At 46.6% G+C, this 11,860-nt stretch overlaps 3 protein-coding genes across 3 annotated transcripts; all 3 read right to left on the bottom strand.

Annotated features, from left to right (window-relative positions):
* Positions 1–390: 390 nt before the first annotated feature.
* Positions 391–4,091, bottom strand: LOC117856141 (putative E3 ubiquitin-protein ligase SINA-like 6). Its single transcript, XM_034738577.2, has 2 exons — positions 3,780–4,091; positions 391–1,169 (listed from the first exon to the last, which is right to left on the bottom strand). The coding sequence occupies exons 1-2, from the start codon at positions 3,921–3,923 to the stop codon at positions 504–506; spliced, it is 810 nt and encodes a 269-aa protein (XP_034594468.1). The 5' UTR covers positions 3,924–4,091; the 3' UTR covers positions 391–503.
* Positions 4,092–5,967: 1,876 nt separating this feature from the next.
* LOC117856140 (indole-2-monooxygenase) lies at positions 5,968–7,971 on the bottom strand. Its single transcript, XM_034738575.2, has 3 exons — positions 7,329–7,971; positions 6,774–7,202; positions 5,968–6,676 (listed from the first exon to the last, which is right to left on the bottom strand). The coding sequence occupies exons 1-3, from the start codon at positions 7,884–7,886 to the stop codon at positions 6,062–6,064; spliced, it is 1,602 nt and encodes a 533-aa protein (XP_034594466.1). The 5' UTR covers positions 7,887–7,971; the 3' UTR covers positions 5,968–6,061.
* A 782-nt stretch (positions 7,972–8,753) lies between these two features.
* Positions 8,754–9,867, bottom strand: LOC117856167 (putative E3 ubiquitin-protein ligase SINA-like 6). The gene is made up of 2 exons (XM_034738596.1): positions 9,357–9,867; positions 8,754–8,869 (listed from the first exon to the last, which is right to left on the bottom strand). Exons 1-2 carry the CDS (start codon positions 9,865–9,867, stop codon positions 8,754–8,756), a joined length of 627 nt encoding a protein of 208 aa, XP_034594487.1.
* Between the last annotated feature and the right edge of the window lie 1,993 nt (positions 9,868–11,860).

The raw sequence follows: 11,860 nt of genomic DNA, 5'->3' as shown, positions 1-11,860 counted from the left end.
GAACGGTTACCAACATCTTTTGTTTAACTGAAACTAGGGATGCAAAGTGGCTAGACAGAAGTTCGGGAAATTTTCGGAGATCACGACAGCCAATCAGCAGGAAGCTCATCTTATAAATCATGATATGATATGATAAATTATGTACTAATTAAACATGTCAAAGAAAAGGACAGGTAGCATACCATCCTTCAGTAAGCTCTGAACTTATACGTATGCTTTCCAATTTGCTGTGAGGACGGCTTCACCATCCACATAGCTGTTCATGCCATTCCTTTAGACAAGAATGGCATATCCAACATTTGAGACTGGGCACATAAATAATGCATACGATCGCAGGACATCATGAATTCGCAAGTATATTTTCCTAAATTCAGTAGCGTCAGCATTTGATAGAAAAATCACTTTTTCTACATAACAAAACTTAGACCTAGGAAAAAGTCAGAAACACTCCCTAGTCCCTAGTCATATCTCTGTTATGAACAGGCGTAGCCCGTGCATGATACTTATGGTGGAATGAGTGTCACACTCACACTCACACTCACACTGGCTGTGGCATTTGTACTGGTATCTCGGAGCAGCACCTTCGGCACAACAAATAGGAAGCGATCCTTTGGTAGCCCATCAAACAGATTGGTGCTTCTCATTTGGAACTGACTAACCTGAGAGTAGCTCATTTCAGGACATGAGACTGCCAGTTTGCACTTGAAGTTTGATTCAGTGATGTTAGGCTGGATGCTGAAAAGTGAGATGACACCACCAACGGGCTCCAGTACCATGTTAACCAAGAACAAGTGCCCATCTTCACCCTCGAGGACTGTTGAGCCCTGTGCAACGCGGAATCGGAATGCCTTGTTGTAGGAAAGCCTGATGCAATGCCACATGTGAACGGAAGCGAAATGCTCATGGAGCATCGAAGTTGATCCACAGAAGGAGCAGTCAGTTTCGGGGCAGAAGCACGGCCCATGAGGGCACACTTTCTCGTGGTCTTCTTTCTCATAGTAGGTTATCTTCTTAGTGCATCCAAGATTGCCATAGAGGCAAGGAACTTTAGTGGAGTCGACAACATGCTCCATAATGTAGCACCTATTGTAGCCTGTGGTGGAGCAGGAGTGGCACCTGTCCGGGAGGTTGGCACAACAGGATGAGCATGCGACATGCCCCACAGAACACTGAGGAAAAAGGGATGAATCAGTAAATGTGAGAAGCGAGAGCAATTTCAGCCATAGGAAATATGCAATGGTCGGACTGCAAGTTGCTACTAGAATCTTTAACTCTGAAAAGGATGTGAATTTGTAAGCGAGCATTGAATGGTAGCTAAGCGCATAGAAAAATCAACATGTATAGTTGTATAGAAACAATAAATGAATAAGGCAAATAGGAATCCCTGAATTAGTTCAATAAGTCCGTCCCATCTGGCTGCCACAAATTTTTGGCATGCAAAGCAACTGTTACTTCAGTGTTAACTATCCGCACAGGCATAACCACATGGATATTTATGCTGTTTAGAATTTGATGAATCATGCCATCAATGTGTTGCAAACCATGTCAGCTTTCTTCTTGCAAACATGGCCATGTTCAATTCAATTTTAGAAACATGCACATATTTCCATACGAGAGAAAATTGAATATTTCAAAAACCGTGCCCCTCAATTTGTACCGTATAATTCTTTATACTACCTAAAAACAAATTATCAATCCTATTGTTTAACTTATTCATTGACAAAGAAATTCGAAAGACACTTTGCCGCTGCAAAGAAACTTAGGGAGTGTTTAGTTCGAGGAACCATCCAATTCTAGATGAGGTGGTGCATCACGAGTTCATTCCTCAAATTTTGTGGAATGAACCCATTGCTCGTACTAGTACTATTAGTTTATGTTCCATTCTGCAAACCAAACAAAAAAGTAAGGAGCGAGAAGATGATGGACTACCTCATTCTTCAAACTATACAACCTATTAAGAGAATGACACTGATATACATGTCCTCCTGCTCCATACATTGATCAATTATTGTTTTGGAGGAAAATATAATTGATTAAATTAACACTCAATTCTAGTGGCCAACTCCAGTTGATCAATAACTGAGCAAAGACCGAATGTTGAAGTACGACTACACAATATGAAATTTTGCAATATGTTGAACCAAATTTTGGATCCCGCAAGATTTCTTCAAATTGTTTGATGTCAGTCATCCCCAAGAGAATATTTAACTACTTGCCATCCTTACTACTTGCCATCCTTACGGTTGGCACTCCTTCAAAAGCTATTCTTACGGTTGCTTCTACATATTTGTTATCCCCGTACAAATGAAGTAACAGATTTGCCATTTTTGCTGACGTGGCGAGCCACCTCCTCATGCCAACGTGGATCTACCATGGAAAATGACCACACTACCCCTGCTATCTTCTGCTTCCTCCTCTCCATTTTTCTCCCGCTTCCCCCTCCATCGCAACGTCCCCATCGGCGGGTCCACATGCAAGCACCCACGCCTCGCACACCACTACCCACCGGCAGCGGCCATGCGCGCCTTGGTCTTTGGCCTCGGCCTCGGCGGCTGCGGCGGCGTGCATCCTTCGGTGCCTCCGATGCCGTCCTCGTCATCGTCGCAGGCGAGCGGCCTCCTCGGCTCGCTGTTCGCGCTCAGCGCCACCGCGCCGCTGCTCGATGGCCCCGCGGTGCCGATGCTGGAGGGCCGTGGCGTGAGGTTGTTCGACCTCGGCCTCGAGGTGCTAGGCGGTCCCGTGGGCGGCGCTGGCGATACGGCCGTGCAAATGCAAGGCCTCGGTCTCAAGGGAGGCGGCGGCGGCCATGCTGGTGCGTCCCCGTGGTTGTTCTGGCCTGCCAGGCAGCTGGACGTAGTAGTCTGTCAATTTTTTCATTCCCTAAACAATAGCGCTATGCGTACCTAGTTTGTTAATTTTTTTTGTTTTAGGTGCCTTGCAAATCCATGTCTTGGTTCGTGTGATGGGTGGGGCCAAGATGGCGCAACTGCACAGGGGTGCTATGGCGGGCACTATGGACGCCGCACAGCGAACGTTTGGGTCGCTGGGCTCGGTTTGGAGGGCGACATGTGTGCAAAGGGGATTTGAGGATGCACTGTCAGCGAGCTGCAGTGGCGACGTGGTGTGAATGGGGCACAGGGCTGGGCGGAGGAGTTGCAGTGAGGAAGAAGAGGGCGGCAAGAGGTTGAAGATGATACTGATAATCGGGTCCCACACGTCATTGGCAGAAGAGAGGGGATGAGATGGCTAACATGATGAAGGCAAGGGTAGCGTGGTCATTTTCCATGTTCGATCCATGCTAGTATGAGGAGGTGGTTTGCCACGTCAGCAAAAGTGACAAATTTGTTGCTTCGTTTGTTCGGGAATGGCAAATATGTAGGAGCAACTATAAAGATGACTCTTGAAGGAGTGCCATTACGGATACCAAATAGTTAAATATCCCATCCCCAAGATAACATAGAATTCGTTGACGCAGGAGTTCAGAAGCTTCCAACTGAGTACTACACCCAAAACTAAAATACAAGGAAAGTTTCCTTTTTTCTATAAAAGATCAAACAAACACACTTAATCATCCATTGTGCGATCCTGCGAGGTAACTTAGAGCAACAACATTGCATTGGCACAAATCCATCCTGTATGTGTCAGGTTCCAACACCACCGATGAACTCGTGGCAAGTAGATCCAATGTGTATAGGCGTGTCACGTGTGTACTGTCAGGAACTGACGAACTCAATTGGAGAAGAACAGATCAGAAACTTAAAGATGCGAAGGACATGTACCTGGAAGATTGGGGGCCGCAGGGGGTGGTAGCAGACGGGGCAGTCGAGGATGTCGAGCTCCATGCTCACGTCGGTGGCCGTGGCGGCCTTCCTCCGCTTCGCGACGCCGCCCCACTCGCCTTCTTCCGGATGCTGCGGCGCCATCCGCTTCGTCCTCCTCCCTTCCGGCGATCTGCACGGCTCGGGCGGCTAAGCCGGCGGCTCCCGGCGAAAATAGGGTTCCGTTGCGGCGGCGCTGGAAGGAGATGTGATTGTGCGGTCGTTCGTCGGAAAAACCAGTCAGAGAGTCCGTTGAAATTTCGAAACTGGAAGAAAAAGAAGAAAGAGGGGGAGGCCGCAGGCCCGAAGAATGTTTCTCGCTGGGCCTAGACGGGCCAGCAAGAATTTGTCAAATCCTCTGAAAAGAGCAATATTTTACATGTGTATTATCCAATATAGATCAACTGCTTAATCAACTAAGTAATGTCCATTGCTTGGAAAAACAAACCAAGTTATTTCCATACTATAATCTAAAACAAATGACAAAATAAGCAATGTAAATTTTAGAAATGTACAAGTTTGACATATGTTAAAAAATAAGTATTTTAAGCCATATTTAAAAAAAAACTTCAGAATTTCCATTGCCTCTAACCCCACTTGACAAAGGTGGCCATAAATCGGTCAACAAAACACTATGATCCCCCTTATGTTGTGAAGACAAGCATCATGGGTAGAGGGCTATATAAACTCATACCGCGACATAAAACTTGAACATGTGCTTGCATCCGTTACCTCCCGTGGGTAAGAATTAAACCCACACCTGCTACTAGTAATAGTACTAAATCGTAATCTCGGCTAGACGGCGAGCCGACAAGCAGCCAAGACCCAGCGGCCAATGCGAGGTGAGTCTGTGAATGTTCCTGGTTCTTGAATTGAAGTTTGGCAATCAAATTAAATTTCTTTGGCTCATGAAACACAGAAACAGAAACGGGAGCTTGTTTCCTCCAGGATTATGTCTACAAGAAATAGGAAGTATGATTCTGGTTCGAAAATCGTAAGAAGAAACAAAGATCAGAAGCCGTTGTTTCAGTACTATTTTTTATTTTTTTAGCATTGATATTTGATATTCTAAATATTGTATGAAATGAAACATTACTCAAATTACATAATTGTGTGAAAGTGCGCCTTAGTTGTACTAGACATATAAATTTTTCTTTTCATATTTTGGGTCCTCATTTTGCATTTCGCTCTTGGACCCCAAATTTCTGGAGACGACCCTGGAAAAAATTAAGTGCCAAATGTTCAGCTCAAGAATTCGGCATTACTCCTACCTCCGGTGAGTCCGGCCCCTACCTTGAACCTCGAAACCTAAAAACCATCTGGTAAAGCTCAATCCTAAACCTCAAATCCCTGCCCGAGACAGGGAAGATCGAGCGAATAAAAAGAAGTATTCAGCACCCACAGGAATTAAAAGAAGAAGAGAAATTAACGGCTCGACAGGTCAGTACCGATTCCATGCCTGGGCAAGAGTTCTTATATTAACTGGATTGGTTGGGATGCAGAATTACAACTTACTCCTGGTTAACATGAGCATCCATCCTCTTCTGATCCTAAATCGATCGATCTACAACAGGATGCATGGTTAATTACTAGTTAACTAAAGCGACGACGACGATGATGTGCTGTGCCCGGCCGAAGCGGCGGCGGCGGCCCGGGCGGCGTCCTCGGCGTGCATCATCCGGAGGACGGCTTTGGCCTTTGGCAAAGCTCATAACACGCAGGTTCTTGGCGGTGAGCGGCGCGTCGTCGAGCTCCATTGCGCGCAGCTGGTCCGAGAGCGCGCGGCCCTTGTCCGCCACGTAGCCGTGCACGAACCGCTTCGGCATCTCGAGCAAGCCGTAGGCGCCGCCTTGGTCCTCCCTCGCCACGAACGCCGGCGGCACCACCTCGTCAAGCGCCCTCTTCCTCCTCTCCATCGTCGGCTCTCGTGGTGCCCCGTGACGAGTCTCCATGGCCTATCGACTTGGTATATGATTGGATATTTTGGATTCACGGCTTATAAAACCAACTGCTTGTTGTTGTTGTTGTTGTTGGCAACCTAGTCGGATCCGAGACTCCGAGTCATGCACAACTTAACCACTCTCGGATCCGATCACGTCGTCATGCACACGTGGGTAAAAAGAAAGATGCGAGATCAATCTTGGCAGCGTTTGGTCACACAACGTCATGGTTTGGCAACCCTTTATTCATTCGGCACACTTATGCCTAACAAGCTCCCAACACTCACATACATGACTACCGAATTATTCTTGAGGCAGTACAGGGACAAGGAGAAGCTTCTCCGTCCGGTGCACGGTCACCCCAAATGATTCTGACATGTCAATCCCTCTATCCTTCGATTCAGGTGGCAGCTCCCAGTTGAAGTGGTACATGAGGTTCGCTAGCATGACCTCAATAGCAGAAATTGCAAAGCCTATACCTGGGCAAATCCTTCGCCCGGATCCAAATGGAAGGTAGGCGAAATCATTTCCCCTATAGTCCATAGCAAAGGCGCTGCCGCCTTCCAAGAACCGCTCTGGCATGAACTCTTCTGCTCTCTCCCAATGGCTAGGATCCCTAGCAAGAGCAAAGGCATTGACGATGACACGTGTCCCGGAAGGTATTGTGTAGCCCTCTATGTCGCAATCAGCCATGGAGAGGTGGGGCGCAAGAAGCGGAGCTGGTGCATGGAGTCGGAGTGTCTCTTTAATGACTGCCTTCAAGAAGGCTATGTCATTGGCATTCAGATCATCTTCAGTAATCATGTCTTTCCCCTTTGGTATAGCCATCCTCACCTTGGTTTGTAGCTTGGTCATGAGCTTAACCATCGCATATTCTAGCACTATGAATGATGTATCTGTGCCAGCTGCGAACATGACCTACATAGGATGCATAAGAATTAACGGTGTAGAATTTTTGTAAAACAGTACTCTTATTATGTTTGTTTCAGGAAAAGCAAAACATCAAAAGTCATACCTCCAGTTGCGCCTTTATGTGGTCTCTTGTGAGCTTGTACTCTTCCTGAACAGAGAGCAACACGTCAATGAAGTTGCTATCCTCGTCCCCATGTTGTGACGCCGACCTTCTTTCATGATCATCAATGAGCTTTTCCAACAACTCGTCCCATCTCTTGTTCACCTTCTGAGCCTTAGCGCACACTATCCTCTTGATGGTGTCCAGCTTCACCAAGGATGGGAAGTAGTCCTCAATGTTGAAACCCCCCGTGAGCGACGAGTTGGACTCAATCAGCTCCCGGAACAGCTCATTCCGGCCTTCCTCCCTGAAAAACTTGCCCGACACGGCGTGGCACACGATGTCGTTGGTGAAGAAGTTGAGCAGGCTGCTCAAGTCGACGGCCATGCCTGCAGCGGCCGCCTTGCGGATCTTGGCGATGACCAACCTCACCTATCGTCAATTGATCGATGGAATATGACGCCGAATCCATCACGTTAGGGGAGAGGCGAGCAGAGTTCAGTACAGTGAGGTAACAACTTATGGAACAAGCACAGATCTAATATAGCCATGACCAACCTCTTGCTCGCGGGCGTGGCGATAGGCCCGGACCCTCTTGCTGGTGAGGAGGTGCGTGGTGGCGATCTTCTTTACCTGGCGCCAGTTCTCGCCGTAGGGGGCGGACGCGACGTCGCTCGAGCCGTAGTAGAGGATGTCGTTGACGGAGGAGCAGGCCCGGGACGCGAACACCTCGTCGTGCGTGCGCAGCACGGCCTGCGCCGCGCGCGGCGACGAGACGACGAGCGTCGGGACGGCGCCGAGGCGGAGGAGCATGAGGCCGTCGCGGCCATGCTTGGCGGCGAGGTCGCGGAGGGAGACGTGCGGGAGGGACCCGATGAGGTGCAGGTGGCCGATGACGGGCAGCCTGCGCGGAGGCGAAGGGAGCCTGCTCAGCAGCCGCTCTCGTGCTCTCGCGGTGGCCGACGACGTCGTGAGGCGGCGCAGCAGCAGGAGGAGGATTGCAGGGCAGGCGAGCAGGAGTGAGTAGTAGACCAGTGCTGCTCGTGGAGGCGATTCGTGCAGCAGATCATGGAGGAGGCCGTGCTGGTGAACTTCATCCTGCAACAGTTGAGCCATGGCTCTGCGGCAAACGCTGCAAGAATTGAACAGGAATGCCTACCTAGATTGCTCTGAGACTTCACTGAATCATGGCGTGTCTTCCTTTGTGACTATATAGATCCCAGTGTACGATGATAGCAGCGACACAGGGCCCCATCACACAGTGCAAGTGGAGAGCCTGCACTGGGCCTCCAAATGTGAGGGGCCTCTAATCACTAATCAGCGCAACAGCAGCACAGACTTTCCACGTTTTTGCTAAGCCCACAGTAGTGAGTTCAAACATGATTCGCGTGATGCCTTGGCGATTAGCGCGAGCAACGAGGCCCGACATCATTGTAGTATAGCCCCACTGCTCCAGTGCAGTGTCACTGATCATTATTGAATACACGTTGTACATGAAAAAAAAAATGCAACGGTTGCAAACGTAACTAGGGTTGCAAGTGGCTAGACAGAAGTTTGGGACATTTTCAGAGATCATGACAGCCAATCAGCAGCAAGCTCATCTTATAAATTATGATATGATATAATAAGTTAAGCAATAAACATGTCAAAAAAAAGGGACAGGTAGCATGACATCCTTCAGTACGCTCTGAACTTACGCGTATGCTTCCAATTTGCTGTAACGACAGTTTCACCATCCACACAGCTATTCATGGCGTTCCTTTCGATAAGAACGTCAAGTCAATGTCCAACAAAGGAACCAAATCGCTCTGAATGCAAACAAGGTCAGGATCGTGGAGGAGCAATGCAAATGCATTTCTACTCGATTTCAAAGTTCGGATTCGAAAAAGTTGACAAAAGAGACCTGTTAACCAAGGTCAGAACTCAGGAGCAAATGCATGAATGCATAAACCTAAGCTGCATCAGTAATTAGTCAGAGAGCCATTAGAGGGTTACCACAAATTCATCCATTGAGTTTCCATCAGGTTGCACTTTCCATGGGAAGATGAAGACCCTGGAGGCCTGGACCCGGGAGAGTAAACTCACAGGCTGCTTAGTTCCTGCTAACACGTCACAGAAGACATGTATAAAGTATAAACGACTGGTGAGAATAGTACAAATAAACAAGAGTGCAATAAAATAGAGAGCTTTGTGCACCGAAACCCATCTTCCCGAATTTGTCCCAAGAGTACTGGTAACAAACCTGAGTGCTTTTACAACTTGATATCCAAATCGACCATACCTAAGTGCCTAACATTCTACCAAAATAACACCGGTACATAATAGGGATAATAGGGATACTTGCCGCTAAACCCATCATTACGGTAGAGCTCACTTGTCCCGAAGCAAAAAAAAAAAGGATTACATGTGAAAACGAGCACCGTGGCCTCAGGTTTTTCATGCTGAAGCCCTCCTCAGTGGCACAGATTTTGCTGTCCTCGTCTAGATAAAACTTGGGCATAATGAACAGGAAGCAATCCCTTGGTAACCCATCAGAGAGTGTCGTGCTTGGCACTTGGAATTCTGAAGACCGGGCATGGTACAGACTGTTCTTCCAGTAGTTGAAGGACATAGCACACCGGAATTTCGGGTCAGTGTCATGAGGCCACACGCAGAACACCGAGATGACACAGCCAAACGACTCCGACACAACGTTGAGCAGGAACAACTGCTTGTCTTCGCCGGAGATGACACGAATCCCTTCCTGGATGTTGGCGTAAAAGCACCAGTCATACCTGAACTTGGTGGAAGGCCACTGGTGCACGGCAATGAAATGTTCTTGGAGCATTCCAGTTGATCCGGAGAAGCTACAGCCGGTGTCAGGACAGAAGCATGGAGCATGTGGGCATGTTGTCTCATGATCTTCCCTCTCGTAGTAGCTTGTCTTAATGGAGCATCCGTACTTGGTGTTGGAGCAAGGAACTTGGATAGATCCAATGATTTTCTCAATCCCATGGCAGCGGTTGTAGTCACTTTCGCGGGAGCAGTAGTGGCATTTCTTAGGATTTGGGAGAGCTTGCCACAGCAGGATGAACATATGAGATGCCCCACAGCACATTGAGGATTAGAGATAAATCAATATAAACATTATGGTAGCCGAAGTAACAAATAGAATTCACAATTCAGTTATGCACTTATTGAACGAGAAACTTGTAGGCCGGTAAATATCAGGTGCTTGAAATTGCACGGAACTGAACTTGGTGCGCATACTGAAAATACTGTGGTAAGCATATTACTTTGCTTTTAACTGTTAGTCATGTGCTCAAACTAACAAGTTGGTAGGAACATAGAAGATAAAAATGCAAGCTGGGAGTAAGATACACCTGGGTTTTTCTGATCATAGCATACAGGTTTAAACATCATCTGTTCTCCTTTTTTTTTCAACAAAGGGCATCATAAAGGTCCATAGTACGACCTTAGAATAGTTACTTGAAGAAATAAAGAGTTCATCAAGGGTGATGTTTAGGCATAGAGAGAAGTTGCGAATTTTAGTTTCACTTGTGCAGGGAGCGCAATTCACACCCAAAAACAATCAACACAAAATTTTAGGTTTAAGAGGCTGAATTTAGCAGCATGTCTTTACGTGGTAGAATGGTAGAATCAAGTTTCACCTACATTTCAGTTTTTCATTCATCAGTTAGCAGTCCGTTATGACTTATGAGCTTATGCGTACCTAGCCAAAGTTCTAGAGCTTTGGACATTGATCTGTTATAGCTAAAACAGATTTAACATGTCCATTCAGATCAGTTTCATGCTACCCACCTAATATTTTGATGTGCACCTCTGTTTTATTAAAATATTAGAACCACTTTCTGAATTCAAGGTCTAGTAGGGAAGTCACGCTCAATTAAGTTCAGAAGCTAGATGATATTGTTCGATTAAGGTTTAGTAGAGAAATAGAACTGAGCACATAGCTAAGTGGAATTCTTCCATTTAATTACCAAAGGAGAAAAAAAGGGTTAGGAGAACCTTGTATCCATGCCTGAAAAATTTCCTTCTAAATTAGTCAAATTCCTTACTTGCTAATAAAAATTAGTTCCTGCAATATATTAAGCTGACAAATTATGAAAAGAAGAGGTAGAGTCTGACTAGGAATATTAAGAAACGCTGAGGCTATAACTTTTATGAACTCCTACATTTGAATTATGAAATAACAGCATTAGTTAAATAGCTACAGAAACTGAATGGTATAAGAGAGAAAAAAAAGTTGATTCCGCAGGTAACTAAACCAAGCTCAACATCCCAGAAAACCAGTAACTAGTGGCTGCCCAAGTTTGATATTATCCTAATACCCCTACTCTGTTTGATAATTGCACAGAAGCAAATAAAAAAATCAAGAATACTGGACTACAAAAAGAGATTGCACTATGCTTGCTACTTTAGCATAAGATTATCAATTGACAGATAATACAATACAAGATGGCACTCGATGCCTGCTCCTCTCAATCTAAATCTATATTACCCACTGGCAGACATAACAAAATTTGAATTGCATCAGATGCTAACAAAACAATAACGAGGTGGAGATCAACATGCATGATATGGACCCAAAATTCAACAAGCTTACCGTACAATACACAGATCCATCTCAATCACTTCACCAAATCTCATATCAAGCAAGCTAATGGCGCAATTGGCAAAAAAAATTGGACCGAATAATAAGCAGAGGATAGATCAAGGAGGCCACGACCAACCTGTGTCAAGAAGAGGCGTGCGAGTATCTCCGGCCTCCTAGTCATTTTGCAGCCCTTCTCTTCCTCTTCCCCTGTAGATCCTTCTTCCCCCCCTCCCTCCCCCCAAGGCAAATCCTTTAGTTTTCCTCGTTCTCCTCCACTACCTTACAAAAGAACTGATCCAGGGTTAGAAGAGAAGATGGTTCGAGATAAGGATGGGAGATCGAAGGGACAAGGGGGTGCAGCAATCACCGGCGTCGCGTTCGGGAGATGGAGGATGAGCCAGCGGCGGCACCCTTTGCGCTACGCGAGATGGGGGCGACAAAGAAAGAGAGAGGGTCACGGGCGGTCTCGGGGATGGGCGGTATCGATGTGATA

The sequence above is a fragment of the Setaria viridis genome, chromosome 5, assembly GCF_005286985.2.
Source record: "Setaria viridis chromosome 5, Setaria_viridis_v4.0, whole genome shotgun sequence".
Taxonomy (NCBI): Eukaryota; Viridiplantae; Streptophyta; class Magnoliopsida; order Poales; family Poaceae; genus Setaria; species Setaria viridis.
Note: the sequence above shows the minus strand (reverse complement) of the source record. Positions and strands in the feature narration are given on the sequence as shown.

Bases quoted from the DNA above. Each gene is read 5' to 3' on its own strand.
- LOC117856141 (XM_034738577.2), bottom strand. From the start codon at position 3,923: ATGGCGCCGCAGCATCCGGAAGAAGGCGAGTGGGGCGGCGTCGCGAAG. The intron at 1,170-3,779 runs GTACATGTCCTT...CTTTTTCCTCAG, and splicing joins TGCGGCCCCCAATCTTCCAG to TGTTCTGTGGGGCATGTCGC.
- LOC117856140 (XM_034738575.2), bottom strand. From the start codon at position 7,886: ATGGCTCAACTGTTGCAGGATGAAGTTCACCAGCACGGCCTCCTCCAT. The intron at 7,203-7,328 runs GTTGGTCATGGC...AATTGACGATAG, and splicing joins GCCACGCCCGCGAGCAAGAG to GTGAGGTTGGTCATCGCCAA. The intron at 6,677-6,773 runs GTATGACTTTTG...CATCCTATGTAG, and splicing joins ACATAAAGGCGCAACTGGAG to GTCATGTTCGCAGCTGGCAC.
- LOC117856167 (XM_034738596.1), bottom strand. From the start codon at position 9,867: ATGTGCTGTGGGGCATCTCATATGTTCATCCTGCTGTGGCAAGCTCTC. The intron at 8,870-9,356 runs GTCTGTACCATG...ACGTGTTAGCAG, and splicing joins CTTCAACTACTGGAAGAACA to GAACTAAGCAGCCTGTGAGT.